At 40.3% G+C, this 22,428-nt stretch overlaps 1 protein-coding gene across 1 annotated transcript; it reads left to right on the forward strand.

Annotated features, from left to right (window-relative positions):
• The first annotated feature begins 1,640 nt into the window (after positions 1-1,640).
• On the forward strand, positions 1,641-4,330 carry LOC141706980 (cyclin-D4-2-like). Its single transcript, XM_074509906.1, has 6 exons — positions 1,641-2,199; positions 2,463-2,549; positions 2,656-2,754; positions 2,853-3,054; positions 3,149-3,273; positions 3,661-4,330. Exons 1-6 carry the CDS (start codon positions 1,696-1,698, stop codon positions 3,916-3,918), a joined length of 1,275 nt encoding a protein of 424 aa, XP_074366007.1. The 5' UTR covers positions 1,641-1,695; the 3' UTR covers positions 3,919-4,330.
• Positions 4,331-22,428: the final 18,098 nt, after the last annotated feature.

Consider the following 22,428-nt stretch of genomic DNA (forward strand, 5'->3'; position numbering starts at 1 on the left):
AATGGAGAATTTGAATAAACTTTGAGATAAATCATAATCGAACTCAGGATTTGGAACGGAAAGTGATAAATTTGTAACCACTTTGATTAATTGTTGCATCTGGTTAAAATTACATCATTCTAATTATCTTATATTTGGTTTAGTATAGGCTTCTTACCCAGGGAGGCGGGAAAAATGGAAAACCCGTCGTAACCCGACCTAAATAAAGCTGCGACTGGCCACTTAAATCGGGAATGAACATTGACATATCACTTACATGTCAGAAAAACAACATCATCCCAAATATAATATATTATTTATATATAATAAAATATTTTATATCATGCAATAAAATATATTTATAGTCAAAAATAAATTATAATATATTTATTTCATCAATATACAAAATAAAATAAAAATATTACATAATATATTTTAAATTATATATATATATTTATAATAATATTATTTAATATATTTTAAAAAATATGTTGTTATTGATTTTTTGTAAATGATAATTATCAAACGGGGGCGGCGACTTAGTTTTTCCGGGGATAAGAATTAATTATAAATATTCACGGATAAATGAGACGGGTCTAAGATATTTTTTTATGCGGGACAAGTACGAAATTGGCGATACCCTCAAACGTGCACTATTGAGTAGGGGTGCTTATAGATAATCCAACCCGTTATAACTGATCCAACCCAACCCTAATTTCGGCCGACCAAACCGAATTATCCAAAATCATGAGTTAGTTGGGTTGGTTTTTTATTGGGCCGTTAATAATGGATTGGGTCAAAGTTCATATATTTAAAACCTTAACCCAACCCGGTTATATATATATATATATATATATATATATATATATATATATATATATATATATATCTGTGTGTGTGATTATAGTCTAAATTACTATAAAGTCTAATAATTCATGCATTGAATCACATATATAGAGTATATGATATTAACCGTAAAAGTTACAAGGTAGATCATTTGGTTACCTTCACGCCTACATGATAAATAATTTTAACTACATTTCTTTTCCTTTAAACGAAAGTAGTTATTTAAAATCATATATTATTGGGACATAAGCTTATACTATATTAGTTTAGAGATTTTTTGCGTATTTTTGTAGAAACAACTTATTTGTTTTTATTCTTTTAATGTTAGTTGACACTAAAAGATAAAAAACAGAAACGCAAAATTATTAGCTAATTATAACTTATACTAGAGTGCTCTATGAAATCCATTAGTTGTAATTTTTTTTTTCTATATAGTTCAGCTAATTTTAGTTATTTTATATGCGCCAATGAATTTCTCTTCTAAATATCTTTATGCTAAAAGTTATGCATCAAGAGAGTTCTAATAATATAATCGTGATATAATATTTTTATTACAACCTGATCAACCCAACGTTAACCAACCCCACCCGTCAAACGATCGGTAGGGTTGGATTTTATTTTGACAGGTTGGGTTTTATAATTTTTTGGAGATTAATGGATTGAAATTTTTGTAACCCGTCCTAAATAAATTGGGTCGTTAAAAGGGTCAAACTGACCCAACTCATCCAACGTGCCGCCTTAGTATTGAGAACCCTATATTTTTTTCCTAAAATTGAGAACCCTATTTACCATTCAATAAATAATAAAAATAATAAAATATTAGACCAGACCCTCCTTCAAAACCCTGCTTCAACTAGTTTATTTCTGCAGATGCCCCCATTGGTGAAGAGCCACAACTCTTCACTTTTTCCTTTTCAATCTCCTCCAAATTTGCAAATAAACCAAAACCCCATCATCACAAACACGCATTTCTCTACTATAAACCTCCCCCTCTTTTTTCTTTACTCACCACATTCATTTCTCTGCTTCCCATTTCATCTATACACTCATAATATAGAAATGGCTCCTAGTCTTGATTGTGCTGTTTCAAGCCTATTGTGTGCTGAAGAAAATGAAAGTATTTGTTTTGATGATGATTTTGTTGAAGACTATCAAAGTTTTGATTTTTATGAAATGGGTCGTGATAAAAATCAAAACTTTATTGTTGAAGAGGGGTTTTTGGGTGGTTTAGTACCTTTGCAGAGTGATGAGTGTGTGGATTTGATGGTTGTAAAAGAATGTGAGCATTTGCCTGCTGGTGTTTATGTCGAAAGATTGCGAAATGGGGGTTTGGATTTTAAGGCTAGACAAGAGGCTGTTGATTGGATTAGTAAGGTAGCTGTGTGTGTTTTTGTGCGTGTGTGTATTAGTGCATTTATATTTTCTTGAATTAAATTGGGGAAATGTGATTTTTTGAACTGGGATTTGGGTGATTTTTGAACTGGGATTTGGGTGATTTTGGTTCTTGATTAAGAAAAATGTAATGGGGTTTGGTTGAATCTTGAATGTTGATTGAAGAAAAGTGAAAACACACACACACACACATTTTATTTAGTTCTTGAAAATTAATTGATTTATGTATGTTGGTTGTTTGACAGGCACATTCCCATTTCAGTTTTGGACCTCTGTGTGCATATTTATCAGTTAACTACTTGGATAGATTCCTGTCTGCCTATCAGTTGCCAGTAAGCTTCGAAATCATACTTTAAAAATTTGTATTGTAAAATGAATTTTTATGTAAGTTGTGTATGTGTGTGGATGGATGTATGATGTATTTATTCGGTATTTCAGTCGGGCAAAGAATGGATGATGCAATTGTTGGCTGTTGCTTGTTTATCTCTGGCAGCGAAAATGGAGGAGACTGAGGTGCCATTATGCTTAAATTTACAGGTTCATATTTATTGCTTTGTTACAAGTATTACTGATTACTGATCTTATTTGTATGATGAATCTAATTTTCTCGCATATGCTCTAATCGGAATTATCAGGTTGGTGAATCGAAATTTCTATTTGAAGCAAAAACCATACAGAGGATGGAACTTCTTGTTTTAAGTACATTGAAGTGGAGAATGCAATCAATCACCCCATTCTCATTTATTGATTATTTCCTTACTAAAGTGATGGGAGATCATATTGCATCGAGATTGCCAATTTTCAGATCAACACAGCTTATATTAAGCATGATAAAAGGTCATTTTCGAGTACTTTGAAAGTGATTTATGTGTGGGGGTAAATTGTATTGGGCAGGAGGACTGATATTATCTTTAATGGGACTTGAATTCAGGGATTGACTTCTTGGAATTCAGGCCTTCTGAAATTGCAGCTGCAGTGGCCCTGTCTGCTGCAGGAGAAACTCAAACAGTTGATACTGAGAAGGCATTATATGAACTTGATCACCATTTGCAAAAGGTAATAAATTTGTGGTCCAATAACCAAAAAGAATGGGGGAGAGTGGTCTTAAATGAAATGATGCACACTATTCCACATGTTTATCATCATTTGTGTCTGATTACTTATAGTATCTGTTTAGAATTAGTTAACCACGGCTAAGCCGCATAGTAGGATTTAGGACTAGGCACGAGTCTTTTTCCCATTGAAATTTCTGTATAAAATTATAGGGGTGCCCTAAAAACTAACAAAGTGTATGGTTGCCCTCTCGAAAATTATATTGACCTCCTAGAAATATTCTGGATCCTTCCCTTGTAATGGGTAGTTGATCGGATTAAGCTGGGACCTTAGAACATTGTCTAGCATATCAATTTAAAATTTCTAATAGCTTTCTTTATGTTTGCGCAGGATAGAGTGGCAAAGTGTGTTGAACTGATAAAGAGATCATCATCATCATCCCTAAGTGCAATTAGTAGTAATGGTTCCAATGGATTAGTTCAATCTTCATTGCCCCAAAGCCCAATTGGTGTGATAGATGCAGCTTGCATAAGCTATAAAAGTGATGAAACAACAGTTGGAACATGTGTAAACTCTTCTCATTATAGTGATAACACTAAAAGGAGGAGGCTAAATCAGACACATTGCATTGGAGTTTTAAGAAAGTGATGATTGGTGAAACAAGAACCAAATGCCAAACAGTGAAAAGGTGGTTTTCAAGAAGTTGGGTCATTGAGTGGAGAACATGCCAATGCCAAATGAACTCTAAAAGTAATTTCATGCTCTTGGCATGCAAGCTTGTAACTGTCATCAGCTGTTAATTATTAGGTATGAGAAGACGAGTTTATTAGCACCAACGAAGGGGATTATAATATATTAAAAAATTAATAAAAAGTGTACATTTGTTTTTTTTTATTACAATATGTACTAGGCTAGTAGGCTTGATGTATTTCTGTTGAGGGGATGAAGCAAAGAAATTTTTGTAGTGTGTCCATAATTGTAATGGTTTTGCTCTGGCTAGTAGTTGTATCAATGATCTTTGCACACATTTAGCTGTTTTTGTACATGATACATTATACAAGTGCTATATATAAAAAAATGCAAGTGCAACATGCCTAAATAATATTAGAAACAATTGATGAAAGGTAAAAATTAGGTAGGTTATTCTTTAGTTACCAACCAAGGTTAATTGATCAAAATATCAAATCATGCTGGACAGTGTAATCACTAAATTGGTTAATAATCATGGTTGATCCTAATCAATAGGACAATATATAATTAATAATGATGATTAATTCTTATAATAATTATAGATTAAATATAATAATATTGTGAATAATGTGATGATGATAATTAGTTGTAACATTACATCTAAACAACTTAATCTGTCTTCCAAATTAACTCCAAGGATTAGATCATGAATCCTCAAAATAAATATAAAATCACAAATATTATGAACATATTATTATGGAGTCTCCTTTCAAACTTATTTGAATGCAAAAATTCATACTTATGTATTTGTATATATTTCAAAACTTGTGATTTATGCTTGATTTATAACATATTAGATGAATTAAATTTCTCTCAATTACTGTAATGTGGTGCATACCTTTAACTTCTCCTAATAACAAGAGCTCAAGTTTTGATTTTTTGTGGAGTGCTAAATAATATCATGAACTTGAGACATTTCAGAATACTGGAACAAAGCATACCTAGCATTTTGTCACCAGGCTATTCTCAGGAAATTTTAAAAATAGATAAAGGGATAATTGGATGAACAAAAGAGAAGCTGCAGGTTCAAACATAAACGAAGAATGTAGAGACATGAAAGATTACAGTATCTTCAGAAGATGAATGTCCCTACAATGTATTGGAAGCTTCTGTTTTAAATAGTGTCACGGACACTGAATGGAAAGATGAAACAATTAGCTGCTGCTGCTGCAAAACTTGTGTTGCAAATGCATGTTTGAATAAATACAAATGTTAACATGCACATACAGGGCCCAATAATAAGTCTGTTTCCCTTCTTCTCATGGAAGATTTAATAAGAGGACCAGAATGTCTCAGAATGTGCTCAATTTCTCCATCATTTTTCGACTCAGTAAAGGTTGTAATACAGGACATTTCTATTTAATGCTCCTATCCTATCGGGCGAGTTTATGTAGAAAGAGATCTTTATTTCATTTTTGCCTAGATAACAGATTTTGTCTTTCCTGCGAAAATCCTTCCATTCTTCTCTGTTATCCTCTGCACTGGAAATCAGTCAGTGATATGGTTTGGATTGAAATTTGATTTTGATGATAAATTGAAATAAAGTCAAATTCGACTAACCCGTACTAATTCTAAAATATACGGAGCAAGTTGTTCTATACAATTAACGGTTTTGGGAAAATATTTTTATTGTGAGAACAATTAACAGGATATTGTTCTGCATATTTTTGAAAATGCGTAATAATTATTTTTAGGTGAGAATTGTCTCACATGAACGCGAGTGTAATAAAATAGAATTTTTAGAACTAAACATTCTTGTAGCTGCTAGAAAAATAGATCAACAGTGCTAAGTGCTAACTGTATTAGACCACTTGCAGGCCAATTCTATACACAATATAATTACAAATATGAGTTTAAGTACTTGGGACATTTTGATGTATCACAGTATCTAATGTAGTTGGCACAATCAGATATCAAGACTAGTGAATTTTCGGTTTGTTCCGGTGAGCTTTAAGAGAGAACCAATTCCGATCTTTTTAGCGAAATTTTATGAGGCTTTTAGATGTTGAATGAGAATCGGAATAAATTAAGGATACGGAAATGGAGATAAATGAAATGAGAATGAAAAATTTGGACCGGATATGGAATATGGATACTATAATTTACTACCAGGGATGGAATGAGATTTCATTTGAATCAACCAAATCACTAATCATAATGCTAATATCGGATTGGGGTTTCGATTTCGACATCGTTAACCATTTTGGCAAACGCCCCCTTAATTAGTATCCCCGCTGCATTAGTTAATGTTCATTACGTTATAAATACATTTTTCCATTAGTCAAACAAGAAAAAGGATTCAATTTACAGGTTTATAACAGAACGTAGTAGCAATTATCTGAACCCAATTTCAGATAAAGCAAAAGGCTCTTCATCATGTATTGGCCCAATTAAACTTGGACCCTTTTAAAAATTGATTCCTCATTTGGACGGTGTGTGATGGACAAAAATATGTGATTTCTTCTTAAAAAGTTTGCACATGGTCTCGAATTTTCTGCCATATTGGAATGGAAAAGACTTAAAAATTCGTGTCGTTGGATATTGGTTGCGAAACTGAACCAAAAATTATTCAATATGTATTAGAGAGAGCATACCAATGTTTGTGTACGAAATTTGGCATGTATAATTAATTAGCAAAAAAGAAGAAGCAAAGTTTAAAAAAAGTGTAATAAGTTTAGAAAAGGTTTAAAAGAAAGAGAATTATATGTAAAGTGAAAATGTATAGAAGCGTCAATGCTTTTGTTGAATAATTAACACAAGAAAATTGTTTTATGAAATGAATACATAATTTTTTACATCAAAAATGGTCAAATGAACGGACAAGCAAAAAGATAGCTTCATGAAGCTAAATCTATAATTCTTCCCTATTAAAAGTGGTCAAATGAGCTGGCCAATTTGATCGGCTCAAAACTCGTGAACGACATATATTGTTAGACGACCTGTGTTGGATTCGGGCCGATTTAAAAAAGTTAAGCACGGGTATCACTCGCGGGTTACGCAGGTATCACGTGTTACTTTATTTTACTTTTAGAAAAATATTTATAATTTTGTATCCATATTTTAGTGATATTTATATTTATATTCTTTTTTACAAAAAATTGTATAAAATCGTTGTGCGTGGGACTGCACCTCCCATAAGTACAGAGGCGGACCTATATATGGGCTAGGGTGGGTCAAAGCCCAGGTCAAATTTAATATTTCAAAATTTTACCATTATACTTAGACTCCTGAATGATGATCAGCCCAGTTGAAAATATGGATTGGCCTTCTTCTTTGACAAGTTTTTGTGTTCTTGTTCTTTTTTCTTAGCTTGGAGATGAGATCCTACTGGTACCAATTCCAAAACCTGCACTTGCAGACCTGTTTATAAAAATAAAATGATTATATTTTATCAAATAAAATATTGAATATATTTTCTTCAAACAAAAAAAAGAATAGTGAATATATATTCACTTTGCGGATAGATTAATCATATTTAAATTGATTTTTTTTATTATTTACATGTTTTTTGTATTTTTTTGTTTGGTCTTGGAAGAGCCACATATTATACTATGAAATAATTATATTTTATGAAATAAAATAGTGAATATATTGTTGTCAAACAAAAAAAGAGAATAGTGAATATATATTCGCTTTGCAGATAGATTAATCATATTTAAATTGATTTTTTATTATTTACATATTTTCTGTATTTTTTTGTTTGGTCCCGGAAGGGCCACATATTATACTATGAATATTTAAGGGTTAGATTTACTTTTAATTAAATACATATCTTTAGTATTTCTATTAGATGCATGCCTTTTAGTTTTGAATTATATATATATATATACATATACATTCATAGATTTTGTATTTTATATATTGAATTATCTAACATTTTATAAATGTTACCACAGAAGAGAACTATTTTTTCTATTTCATAGTTTTATTTCATTGTTTTTCACAAAGTCAGTCTATTTTTTATTTTTTACGAGTCTTAATTTAATTTTTCTTTTTGCAAGTTATTCGAATAGTTAAATATTCTAATTGTTTCATTAGGAAGAAGAAAAAATAATTATATAAATATAGGTTAACATAAATATTGAAAATGATAATATTTGAAATAATTATTTCAAAAATTTTAATATATTATTTTTCACATGTATTCCCGTTTGTTTGAAACTGAAGGAAAACAATAAAATAAGCTCTCTTATTTTTAATTATCATGTTGACGGAGGAATCTGGTAACAACAAAGATTGAGGTTTCTCGCCGGAACTAAGATCTGTGACGGTGGTTCTTTGCCGGAAACTTAAGCGGTGTGTGGTTGATTGTGGTTGTTTTAGGCTGAGATTGATCAGAGTAAGTGGTGGCTCTCTTATCAGCTCTCAACTTCTTACCCTCTCAATGTGCCTACGTACCCTTTATATAGGGATCAAGTCTGACATAGTTCTCGTAGAACAGGAAATCTAATGGACTTAGACTTCTCATCCCTAGGTCCAATAGAAGCCCATCCAAAGTCCGTCTTCCGCTAGCTTTAGGAATGTCCAACTATGAGGCCCAACCGCAAAGGCCCAAGACTCGTCCGTAATCGTAGGATTTCACGGATAGTGCATCTCCCTGCGCAAGGATAACACTCCGCTACAGCTATCTCCCTTGATTTACGGACGCAGGTATAACCACGGTTCACCACAAGTGCCAGACGCGTCCCTGTCCCCGGAATGAGGATAACCCACCAGATAGCAGGACAGGTGATCCCAAGCTCTTGGGTGCAAAGTGCAGGATGACTCCAAAGTTCTCCAACGAGGACACCCGTTGAATACAAGAACAGAGCTCCCAAAGCATACACCAAAATTAACCCCGCATCCCCAACGAGGACACCCGTTGAATACAGGAGGAGGCCTTCAATCATCAGGCATACCCCTGAAGGCCTTCAAGCTTTTCACGAACATCCCCCTCCTTGACCGTCTCAAGGAGGGAATTCTTCAAAGAGTACCTGCAAAAAATACATTAGTAAAAATAACTTCCATTGCTCTTCCCCATACAAGCTTTTCCCTGAAATCCCCATTGAGAGCACAAAGATCAATCACAGGACGCGTCCTAACCTCTTGGGCGCGCCCTTCCATTCATAAATCCAACCCTGTTTCCTCACCAATCGTTCCTTATAGTGTGTCAAAGCTACAGGACGCGTCCTAGTGGAGACAAGCGCGTCCTCCATCTTCCATTGCCACAAGATCACATTTACCAAATAACTTTCCCTATGTTGACGCGTCTACCACAAGTGGGCGCGTCCATATCCAAGCTTGCTATTACCAAAATATAAGGCACCAACTTAAATATACGCGCGTCTTATGTGTCAGGACGCGTCCTATCCCTCCACAACGCAGTGTCGGGTTTGACCGTATGTAATCCGCATTTGACCCAAAATCAACTCAATGCCAAATTTTGGATATAACAATTACCCCCCAAATTCCACTTGCAGTTAAAAATAAAATTGGAATTTTTATCCTACAATCCAAGCAATGAAATTTGGTTCACAGGACGCGTCCAAAGCAGAGGACGCGTATTGCCTTTACTCTGTACTCGCAACATACAGTTGTCCTCCACGTCAGCTATATCTTCCTCTATAAATACCCAGAGGCGTAACCGTCATTTTCATCCTTCACCTTCTCAGAAAACCACCATCACCGTCGCCTCTAAACTTTGAGCTCGAAACCCCGACGATTTAGCCGACCATTTCCTGATTTCTTTAGCTCAATCCACTCCTCAACTCAAAAGGTACACAAATCTCTTCTTATTTATTTATTTGGCCAAATACATAGGTTTTAATGAGCAAGAAACCGTTCGTATATCTCATGTTCATATCAACTGTTCTCCATGTTTGTTTGTATGTACATATATGTATGTATAGGCAAATATAACATGTTTAGCTTCCCTGATCTCCCAACTACATGTTTCTAGGATTTTATCATATTTCCCCCAAATTGCTAACAGTCGATTAATATTCCTCCGCATCATAGCCACGTAGGACACGTCTTCCCGTCAAGGCGCGTCTTATTTTCCTTTGTTAAAGGCATATGTTTAAGCCGTTTTAAATAAAGGTCATATAAGGCAACACCTTACTAGGACGCGTATTGATAGTGAATTTCATACGATCGGTTCTTAGGACGCGTCCTCAAATATCACTAGCATCTTCCTTATGGTTCATTCATCCACCATCATTTTTTTTTGACGCGTCCTCAAATGTTTATTCCTTATTTTGCAGCTGGAGGACGCGTCTTCTTCCTCACCATTTCACCCGTTTAAGGCTCTCAACAAACGTATTGGAATCTATTCCCCACACCTGATCTCTTTTAAACCCGACTTTCCCGAAATCCACATGACGAATTCGTTCCTTAGAGCAGAAAGACGCGTCTTTGGTTCCCTTAAATCAAAAAACTCAATAATGTCTGATTCCAGCTCCGATTCCATGGACCATGTTCCCATAAGCTCAAGAATGGAAAAGAAGGGAGTTAAAAGGCAAAGAACCCCAGTTCTCCATACCAGGGCAGCCATCGAAGATTGGACGGACGATAAAATTATACCTACTACAAGTCAAAAGTCCAGAGGAACAGCTGTTTCAGATATGGATGCGTCAAACACATAGGACGCGTCAACTTCTCAGGACACGACTCATTCTGGGGACGCGTCCCCTCACAGCGTAAGTGAGTTCGAAAGAAGGGTTCCTGACCCTGAGACATGCCCCGTATCTCCTCAGAAGTCTGATTCTCCCCTAGAGCATTGGGAACCTTTAGATGTAGAAGTAGATTGTAACTAGACCAGGTTTTGTACCCTAACTGAAATAGAGAAAAATGCCAGAAGGAAGAAAGAAGGTAAGCTAGCCTGCGTAGCCCTTGACTCTACTGCAACCGACTGGGAAATCCAATGGCACATGAAGTACTATGACATGGAGGGCATCTGGGAGCGTCCTCTTCGAACCATGAGGCCACACATATTCAACATTGGGAACCAAAGGATCCCAAGAATGATGCTTACACCCAAGTTAATTTCCCTGGGTGTGGGCGCGCCCTTGCATCCATACATCAAGAGAATTTTGAAATGGTACGACGTGGCTCTAGTCCAACTATCATCAAATTCATACAAGCTAGCCTGTGCTTTGTACATTATGTACCATAACTTGAGGCTGGGCGCGCCCTCAATGAAAAAATTCAGCTTCTATTACAGCATCAGGAAATCAATTCCCGGGTACCATTTTCTGGTTGTCAACAAATGGTTGAACAACAAGGGATTTAATGAAGGTAAAATCAGCCACGAGAGAGACTGGAAGGAGCCATTTTTCTACATTTATGACGTCAAAAGGACGCGCATTCGCTTCAACTTGGAACCAAGTGAGTTCAATTCTTTGGACGCGTCCTCTCTTTCAGGGCGCGCCTTTTCCTTTATAACCTTTTCTTTTTCCTTGTTGTAACCTATTCTCCCTTCTCTTAGACAAAAGGACCTAGAAAGAGCTAACAGGAAAGAAGAAGAAGAGGGCAGAGAAGGTATTACAGTATGCTGAGAAACATTTCAATCTCAAGGACATGATTACCGAAGAGAATTTAAAGAAAATAGGAGCTTTGTCCCCACGAGTGGGTTCTCTCTGCAAATTTCGAGATTTCCATAATGGGAAACCCATCCTCACCGCTTCCGAAAAATCCAAAGGGCTCCAAGCCACATAAATTATTCAGCCAGACGTTAACAAAAAGGTGGATTTAGAGCAAGGTAAGAAATCAATATAGGTAAGTCGCGTCACCGCTTTAGGATGCGTCATAATTATGCTCACCTTTCTGCTTTAATTTTAGCCTGATTTATAGTCGTTACTTTACATATGCGCTATCACCTTGGGCGCGCCCTACCCCCCGGGCGCGTCTCTTTATTACAAAAAGTGTCTTAGGTAAGACGCGTCACCTTTTTAGGACGTCATTCTCACACTCATTTATACATCTTTGCATTCGTCTATATCTGTCGCATGTAGAATTCTATATCATGATATTGGTGCGTCTTGTTTCCTTGACGCGCCTTCTTTTACTTAACTAATACCTTTTCATGTTTATATCGCAGATATGGCCTCTCTTCCCAAAGGATTCGCAATTGGGGCCTCCAAAAAGCTAAGGGCCAAAAAACAGGCTCCTACAAAGGTTGATCTAAAGGCAAAAACCCCCCCTCCTGTTGCAACTCCTTCTCCTCCACCCAAGATAATCGACACCACTGTGCTAGACATTCCCGAAAGGATGGAGGACGTGCCCTCAAAGCGTCAAAAGACTGTCCCTGATGATTAGTCTTTCGTTCTCAGATACCTGGGCGCGTCCTCGGTTGGTGACTTTTCCGAGGACGAAGTGAGAGGTTGGACCTTCAGGACTGAGCAACAAACAGAGGAGGCTATAGTCAGGGCTGCAGCCGAGCTTCACCTGCATGCCAGACAGAGTGCTAATATGGCTGCCAGGCTTAGGGCGCGTCTTGTTGTTATAGACACTGCAAAGAGCCAGGCCGAAGACAAAGTTAAATCCCCGGAGAAATACATTACCCTGCTTGTCTAAGAGAAAGATGCTGAAATCAAACGCCTGGAGGGGGAGAGGACGCGTCTTGAGGCAGACAAAGCTGTGCTAGAAGGGAATTTCTCCTCAATGGAGAAGCAAATGGACAGTGTCATCACACTGAATTCCACCATGCAGCTGGAGCTTGACACCCTGAATGTTGATAGGCTGCATGGATGGACAGAGGAGAAAAAGCTAGTTTACCAGCACGGCTTCCAGGCTGGGTTTGAAGAATGGTGCTCTGGGTTCATTGCCAACGACCCAGAGTATACATTTTCAAAGTTTGATGCAGATACCCAGATATGGGTAAATGATTTCAGGGTCAGGGCCGCAGACTCCATCAAGAACAAAAGGATTTTTCTGGGCTTAGAGGAAGAGGACGCGTCCCCTGATCCTGCTCCACTTCAGACTCAGCCTCCCCCTGCGGAAGACCAAGACAAGCCACAGGACACGCCTCCTGCTTAGGGTGCGTCCTTTATCTTTTATGTACTTGAACTATTTAAAGGGTGTGGGCCCCTCGAAGCCTTGCAAGTTGTAGTATCTATGTTTGAACTTCATTTGCCTGCACTTTTTATAAAAACCTCTTTGCCTTATCCATGCATATTCTTACTTAGCATCCTATTTTTCCATTCACATGGACGCGTCCTAGTCTTAGGACACGTCAATTTTGACTATCATCAGTTAAGCAAATAACCATCCTGGGCGCGTCCTCCTTGACTGGACGCGTCTTTTATTTATTTAACGAATATTTTTGTTTGCAAAAATATATGAGCATAGCACAATGTTATACCTGCGTATTTAATCAAGGCACAAGGCTCAATTGGGCGCGTTTTATGGTTTTGACGCGCCTCACCTTCGATCCAAAAAACACACCATCCTTCAAGCAGGACGCGTCATAAGCGGGGACTTTTTTCTTATTCAATTATGTTGTCAAAATTACAGTAACATTCAGTCTAAAGGAGCATCAACCAAGATAACTTGGGCGCATCCTTGAAAATAGTACACTTCCTAGTTCCATTTTACTTGAGTTTCATTGTTCCTTTTGACAACCACTACTTCAGTTATCATTCATATAAAGCTCTTACTTAGGGCGCGCCCTATGCTCAGGACGCGTCATGAAACCAAGCAAACGAAGCAAATATCCTTTTGGAAAGTTTCAAAATTTTATTTATAATGCGCTCTGGTGTCAAAAGTGCACCAGTCCCACGACTACTATACTCTGTGGGGAAATTGTTTCTAAAAAATGACCCTTCAACTAGTTCCAAGGTAAGTAGTACATGCACTACCCCCCCTAGGCTAGGAGGAATTTATTTAATTCTAGCCTATAATCCGGGCATAACCCAAAATAATAAAAGAAATACGTAAGGGGCCAAAGCCGCGCCTTACTAGTAATACTTTCGGAGATGTTCCGCATTCCAAGCTCGCGGAACCAGCTTCGCTTCCATATCTTCAAGGTGATAAGTCCCCTTCCACATGATGGACTTTATTCTGTATGGTCCTTCCCAATTAGCTCCAAATACTTCATGTTGGGGGTTCTTTGTATTGGGCATCACTTTCCTAAGTACCAAATCTCCCACCTTCAGCAATTATCCTTTTACCTTCTTGTTATAATACCTTGCGGCGCGTTGCTGATACACCGCTAGCCTTAGCTGAGAATTTTCCCTCTTCTCCTCTAAAAGATCTAAATGAAGCCTTTGATCAACCTCAGCATCTTCTTTCCTGTAACAATCTCTGCGAAGTGATCCCGATCCAACTTCCACGGGGACCATAGCTTCGTAGCCGTAAGTCAGCATAAATGGCGTTTCTCCCGTAGTAGATCGTGGCGTAATGTTGTATGACCACATCACCTTCGGGAGTTCTTTAGGCCAATTCCCTTTGCGTTCCTCCAGTTTAGTTTTGAGGGTATGCTTTATTATTTTGTTAACAGCTTCCGTCTGTCCATTGCTTTGAGGATGATAGACCGCTGCAAACTCCTTCTTGATTTTCAACTCCTCACATAGTTGTCGCAACTTCTTGCTATCAAACTGTTTTCCATTATCGGAGACAAGCTTGTAAGGGATTCCAAACCTACATACGATGGAGTTGAAAACAAAATCTCTGATTTTCTTTGCGATGATAGTAGCCAGTGGTATAGCTTCCGCCCATTTAGTAAAGTAATCGACCGCAACCACTGCATACTTGACGACTCCTTTAGCTTTCGGCAATTCTCCGATAAGATCAATTCCCCACATGGCGAACGGCCACGGGCTTGCCATAGGCATCAAGAGTGTCGCCGACATAGACGAGTAGTTTGCAAAGCGCTGGCAGCGATCACATGCCTTGACAAAATTCGTAGCATCTTCTTTTATTGTGGGCCAATAATATCCCTGGTGCAAAACTTTCATTGCCAACGAGCTACCCCCCGAGTGATTACCACAGATTCCTTCATGTACTTCTCTTAGGATGTAATTTCCTTCTTCTTCTTCAACACACCTAAGCAGAGGTTGGTTGAACCCTCTCTTGTATAGGACTTCGTCGTATATCACATATCTTGCAGCCTGATAGCGGAGTCGGCGAGCCTTAAACTTATCCTCAGGGAGTATTCCCTTACGAATGTAAGCTAGAATGGGCGTCATCCATGTTTCCTTGGGAGCCTCATCCACTTGTATAGTTTCTATCTCTGGGATACTAGGAACCTCCTGGATTTCAAGGGGGATGGATCCTAACAACACAACCTCTTGTTGCGACCCCATTTTTTCCAGAGCATCCGCATTACTGTTCTTCTCCCGCAGAACACATTCCAATCTAACTTCTTTGAACATTCCAATCAGGCGCTGTGTACATCTCAAGTATAATTCTGTTCGCGGGCCTCGCGCTTGATATCCCCCGTTCACCTGATTCACTACCAACTCTGAGTCACTTCTCGCAATTAAATTTCGCACCCCCATTTCCAAAGCGATTTTCAGGCCATTAATCAGCGCTTCATACTCCGCATCATGATTGGTTGCATAAAACTTGAAATGAATTGCGCTCATCAGATGGTGGCCTTCTGGAGACACAAGTACTATACCCGCACCTGCTCCTCCATTGTTAACCGCCCCATCCACATAAAAGATCCACCAAGGATGTGGAAGCTCCTCCAAAGACTCCTCGGCATGAGGTGGATGTAACATTACCAAAGCTTTATCATCAATTTCAGAATCAAATTCCAACAAGAAGTCGACTAAGGCTTGCCCTTTTATCGCTGTTCGGGGCGCATATTCCAAATCAAACTGTCCCAACTCCACAGCCCATTTCAGCATTCTGCCTGATGACTCTGATTTATGCAAGACCTGTCACAGCGGGTACGCTGTACGAACTTCAATTCTATGGGCCTGAAAATACGGCCGCAATTTTCTTGATGCAAGAATCAGGGCGTAGACCAGTTTCTCCATGCTTGTGTAGCGAGTTTCAGCGTCGTGTAACCGCTTGCTCACGTAGTACACCGGTGATTGCTGCCCATCTTCTTCCCTTACCAGAACTGCACTGATCGAATATTCAGACACTGCGAGGTACAGTATTAGAGATTCCCCATCCAACGGCTTTGACAACATGGGAGGATTTCCCAGTTGCTCCTTGATTCTTTTGAAAGTCTCTTCACATTCTAACGTCCATACAAAGTCTTTCCCAGCTAATTTAATCGCCTTGAAAAATTCCTTGCATCTATCGGACGACTTGGAAACAAATCGATTTAACGCGGCGATTCTCCCAGTCAAACTCTGCACTTGTTTCACATTGGTGGGTGACTTCATATCCATCAACGCCTTGATCTTTGCGGGGTTGGCCTCAATTCCCCTGTGGTTGACAATGAACCCGAGAAACTTGTCCGACTCCACGCCGAACACACATTTCTGCGGATTTAATTTCATACGAAACCTCCTTAGAATGTTAAACATATCCATCAGGTGCTTGATGTGGTCACTCGCCACTTCGGACTTTACCAACATATCATCCACATACACTTCCATAGTTCTCCCGATTTGATCCTTGAACATCATGTTTACTAACCGCTGGTAGGTCGCGCCAGCATTAATCAATCCAAACGGCATTCCTATATAACAGTATAACCCCCTGTCAGTAATGAAGGATGTATGTTCCTGATCGGGGCCATACATCGGAATTTGATTGTAACCGGAGTATGCATCCATAAAACTCAGCAATGCATGCCCCGCCGTTGCGTCAACCAGCTGATCGATTCTTGGCAGCGGGAAGCTGTCCTTTGGATAGGCCTTATTTAAATCTGTGAAATCCACACATATCCTCCACTTCCCATTCGGTTTCTTCACCAGTACCGGATTTGCAAGCCATTCGGGGTAGAAAGACTCTTTGATCAACCCCACCTCCAACAACCGGTCTACTTCTTCTTTTAATGCTATCGCCCTTTCTCCACTTACTGGGCGGCGTTCCTGACGTATGCCCTTGCAATTCGGGAGGATATTCAAACGGTGATACATTACTTCCGGGTCGATTCCTATCATATCTGAATGACTCCATGCGAAGATATCAAGATTTGCAATTAGAAAGCGGGCAAGACTTTCTCTAATCTCATCATCCAATTGGGATCCCACTTTCAAAACCCTGCTCGGATCATTTTTATCAAATGGAATAGATATTGTGTCTTCGACTGGTCCCGTCTTTTCGGCGGGCATAAGGATCCTGGGATCCAAATCGAAATCAAAGTCTCGGGGGTCTTCGACTTCCACTTTTGCATCTGAGGGTGAGTCCTCGTTTGGAGGAGCATCAACCTCAATTTCATTCAAGGGCGCGTCCTTCTTTTGAGGAGCATCCACCTTGAAGTTATTCCCGAGACCTTGCAAAATCTCACTTCTTCCTTCTAACTTTTCCCCGTTAACTTCTTTCTGTATGATCGCCTCGGTATGGTTCACCACCACTTCCTCCACGCTACAGATCCTCGAAACACGTCCCCGCGTCAAAAAACAGTTCCCAGAGACATTGGTTTCTTCCTTTCCGGGGCTTTCAACGAAATAGTGGGCATGGACCTCTCCACTTGGTTTTGTATGAATATCTTCTACATCTTCAAATGGGAGACCTTTCCCTTCATACCTTCTTCTATGAAATTCCTTGACAGCCTTGTGATAGCAGTCGCGTGACTCATACTGTGACCCTCTCAGACTGCCAACTCCATTTGGCGTTGGGGACTTTATCATCAAGTGGTGTATCGAGGTTATCACCCTGAACGCTCGCAATCAAGGTCTGCCGACCAACACATTGTGCGCGGAATCCTGATCTAGCACCTTGAAATCTATCATTTGGGTAACCGACAAAGCTCCTTCCCCGAGCGTGACGGGAAGCCTGACAGAACCCATAACTCTCACTGCTTCCCCAGTAAAGCCATAGACGTGCGCATCTTCGAAATACATGTCACTATCTGGGAAACCCAGCTTTTTGTAGGTGCTGTAGTACAAGATATTTGTAGAACTCCCATTATCCAAGAAGACTCGATGTACGTTCATTGCCCCAATGAGCATGGTAATCACCAGCGCATCGTTGTGAGGATGATGCACCCACCTAGATTCTTTTTCCTTGAACGTAATATCAGCGGACTCTCCCTTAAAGACCTTCGGGGGTCTATCTTCCAAGCTGTGGATGTTGGTGAGCGGTGGATGTCGCGCTTCTCTCGCGTTTTTCTCCAGTGCTCGATTGCTATCACCAACAAAAGGGTGTCCTCCAAAAATTGCCCTGATACTGCCAGCCCTCTGAAACTTGACCTCTGCTGTTTTTTCAACATCCTCCGCCCGCGGGGGCTGTTTTTCATCCTTACCCTTGTCATCAAGTCCCCTGCGTCGCTTCACCTTGTCAATCCATTCTCCTAGGTATCCTGCCTTGATCAATTCCTCAATCTCATCCCGCAAGTGACGACACTCATGGGTGTCATGGCCAGTAGACTCATGGTAGTCACAATACTTCTTCTTGTCTCTGCTCTGCCATAAAGTTAGACGGTCGGGCTTCTTGAAGATTCCTCTATCCTTATTTACCTCGAAGATATGATCAATGGATGCTGCCAGCGGTGTATAATTGCTGACTCTTCTCTCGTAGTTCGATGGTGGGTTCCATTCTCTCCGCGAGCTCACAGCATTTACCCTGTTAGGGCTTCTAGCGTTTCGCCGATAAAATCTGGGCTCAAGGATCTGTCCCTTCTCTTAGATTGCCCCTTGGAGTTATGGGTATTGTCGTTCTTTTTTGTTTCTGCAAGCGACTGCTCGATTGCTTTGAACGACTCCGCATGCGCAAGCACATCAGCTAGCGACACTGGGTCCTTCCCTTGTAGGTGCTTCCAGAAATCCGTCCCCACACGCAACCCAGCTATAAGCAATATTTTCAATGTTTCATCAGTTGCACCCCTCACCAAAGTAGATTCTGCATTAAACCTCTTGAAATACGAAGTCAAACTTTCTCCTTCCTTTTATTTCACATTAGCCAGCGTGGTAACAGGTGGTGTGTACTTCACCGCGACTTGGAATTGTGTCAAAAACAAAGTTTTCATCTGTTCCCAGGATGTAATTATACCTGGACCAAGTTTTTGGAACAACTGCTGAGCGCCTTCTCTGAAAGTGGCTGCCAAGAGACGGCATCGAGCCAAATCAGGTACTTGATATACGTCCATTTCAATGTTAAAATGCCCCAAGAACTCCACAGGATCAGAGTTCCCGTGGAAACGCAAGTCATTGGTTGTGTTCCTGTATCCCACGGGCAATTGCGCCTTCCTCACAACAGCAACAAAAGGAGAAGGAGCTTGCGCAGTCACCGTTACTCTTCCTCCCTCAAGATGGTTGAGCAACCTCTTGAGGTCGTTCACATTAAACGTCCCTACCCCAGGAATGGTTTGAACATTAGGCAGCTGGGGTTGCTCTGCGACTTGCTGAAATTCCCCTTGATTACCCCCCGGGTGAGGCAGCGGCGGTGGCATGTTACCATTTTGGTTCTGAATATTTTCCCGTACTCGAGGTTCATCTTGACCGCGTCGCGGAATTTCGTCATTGTTTTGCATTATTACTTGAATTTTCCCGCCATCCTGGTCATGAAGACGCACCCCAGACCTATTACCAGTAACGCTGTGGGAAGCTACGGGAATAACGACGGGGGCTTCCCCAGCGGAGTGTGCTCCACCTCTCCTACCATTGTAAGGGGCTCTTCCGTATTGATATCCCATTCTTCCTCGTCCATTCCTCTGATATCCCCGGTAGTAATTCCCGGGCCTTCCTCGCGGAGGGGCACGCTCGTGCTCGCGGTGCTGAGCCCCGTCATCCCTTTGGAATACGGGGGGCACACGCGTCGTGTCACGGGGCCTCGCTTCTCCGGCGTTTCCTTCCTTTTGCCATTCTACCAGCAACATCCTCAAATCGTCGTCCTCCAACCTTATGCCAAGCCTCCTTTTCAAGGCTGAAAGATCCATTCCTTCCTCGTCTTTGTTTTGAGCGTTCTCCGCACGACGACGTTCGTCCATCGTACGCCCAGACCTATGTGGGTGTGGCACTACCTGGTTACCCAGGCGAAGCCTTTCTCTGCCATCACTGTCTTCATCCACAAGCTTCACAATAGGTTCTACATCATCAGAGTACTCCAAGTGCCATGGAGTGATTCGCGGGTTTTCCCCGCTCCCCTGGGTATCTCCTTCAACTACAGGGGCTTTTCCCAAGGCTTGACCGTGACGGGGGAAACGACGACCTCTCATCGTCTTTCGACGCTCCACCGTGTTCAGCCTTGAGTTAAAACTGTTAAGAGTATCCCCCATGCGATATAATTGCTCCAATATATCAGCGTTGCTGATGAGAACTGGAGGTGTCCCCCCCACATCCGGAGCCCTTGGTGGATCCGCCATGTTTCTGGGAACGTAAGGTTCGTGGCGAGTATAGCGCCCCCCGCCTTCTCCTTCTGACCTACTGTCACTTCCATCATAAGAACTTCCATCACGATTGTAAGACATCTTTTCCTCCTAAGATTGCGACCTTAATTAGCACCCCTCCTTCTAGCGCCAATTTGTTGACGGAGGAATCTGGTAACAACAAAGATTGAGGTTTCTCTCCGGAACTAAGATCTGTGAGGGTGGTTCTTTGCCGGAAACTTAAGCGGTGTGTGGTTGATTGTGGTTGTTTTAGGCTGAGATTGATCAGAGTAAGTGGTGGCTCTCTTATCAGCTCTCAACTTCTTACCCTCTCAATGTGCCTATGTACCCTTTATATAGGGATCAAGCCTGACGTAGTTCTCGTAGAACAGGTGGTCTAATGGACTTAGACTTCTCATCCCTAGGTCCAATAGAAGCCCATCCAAAGTCCGTCTTCCGCTAGCTTTAGGAATGTCCAACTATGAGGCCCAACCGCGAAGGCCCAAGACTCGTCCATAATCGTAGGACTTCACGGATAGTGTATCTCCCCGCACAAGGATAACACTCCACTACAGCTATCTCCCTTGATTTACGGACGCAGGTATAGCCACGGTTCACCCCAAGTGCCAGACGCGTCCCTGTCCCCCGAATGAGGATAACCCACCAGATAGCAGGACAGGTGATCCCAAGCTCTTGGGTGCAAAGTGCAGGATGACTCCAAAGTTCTCCAACGAGGACACCCGTTGAATACAAGAACAGAGCTCCCAAAGCACACACCAAAATTAACCCCGCATCCCCAACGAGGACACCCGTTGAATACAGGAGGAGGCCTTCAAGCTTTTCACGGACATCCCCCTCCTTGACCGTCTCAAGAAGGGAATTCTTCAAAGAGTACCTGCAACAAATACATTACTAAAAATAACTTCCATTGCTCTTCCCCATGCAAGCTTTTCCCTGAAATCCCCATTGAGAGCACAAAGATCAATCACAGGACGCGTCCTAACCACTTGGGCGCGCCCTTCCATTCATAAATTCAACCCTATTTCCTCACCAATTGTTCCTTATAGCGTGCCAAAGCTACAGGACGCGTCCTAGTGGAGACAAGCGCGTCCTCCATCTTCCATTGCCACAAGATCACATTTACCAAATAACTTTCCCTATGTTGACGCGTCTACCACAAGTGGGCGGTCCATATCCAAGCTTGCTATTACCAAAATATAAGGCACCAACTTAAATATACGCGCGTCCTATGTGTCAGGACGCGTCCTATCCCTCCACAATGCAGTGTCGGGTTTGACCGTATGTAATCCGCATTTGACCCAAATCAACTCAATGCCAAATTTTGGATATAACATATCACAAAAATTTACATGCTTTCAATTTTTAAGTGATACTTTGGATAAAAAAAATTTAGCCCCTGTAGATTAATAATTCTGGGTCCGCCCCTGCACAAGTACCGGGGCGAGCCGTGCCGCCAAGTCCCCCTATTGTCAAATAAATAAACTAAATCAAAACTAGTTTTATTTATGAGAAAAGTTTCTTAACTATTTTGTTCAACTTTCTTTGTATCAAAGTTAATATACGAGTTCTTTATATGTGGTACCTAGCCTTTTAATTAACGGATCTTCGTTCGACTAATTGTTGTTATTTACAATATATTTTATTATATTATTTTCTAAATTCTAAAGTTCCTCTATTCAAGTATCACCCATCGAGCAAGATAGTAACATGGGTGCCTGTATAATCATTGTTAACCGTTTGTCGAACTCATTGAAAAATTGCGACTTTTTAAATAAAAAGATTGTGCTTGATGTTATAACTAGAACCGACAATTTCATAAGCGACACAAAAATGACACAATAATTACTGGATTGGGTTGATTGGGTTAAAAATTTTGGTACACGAATACGAAAGTACATGAACAGAAAAGTATACGGATGAATTTAGTGTCGGTTTTGGGTTTACCCTTAGGTACATGACATGAAACGAAAGTATAT

Source organism: Apium graveolens, chromosome 2, assembly GCF_009905375.1.
Source record: "Apium graveolens cultivar Ventura chromosome 2, ASM990537v1, whole genome shotgun sequence".
NCBI classification, from domain to species: domain Eukaryota; kingdom Viridiplantae; phylum Streptophyta; class Magnoliopsida; order Apiales; family Apiaceae; genus Apium; species Apium graveolens.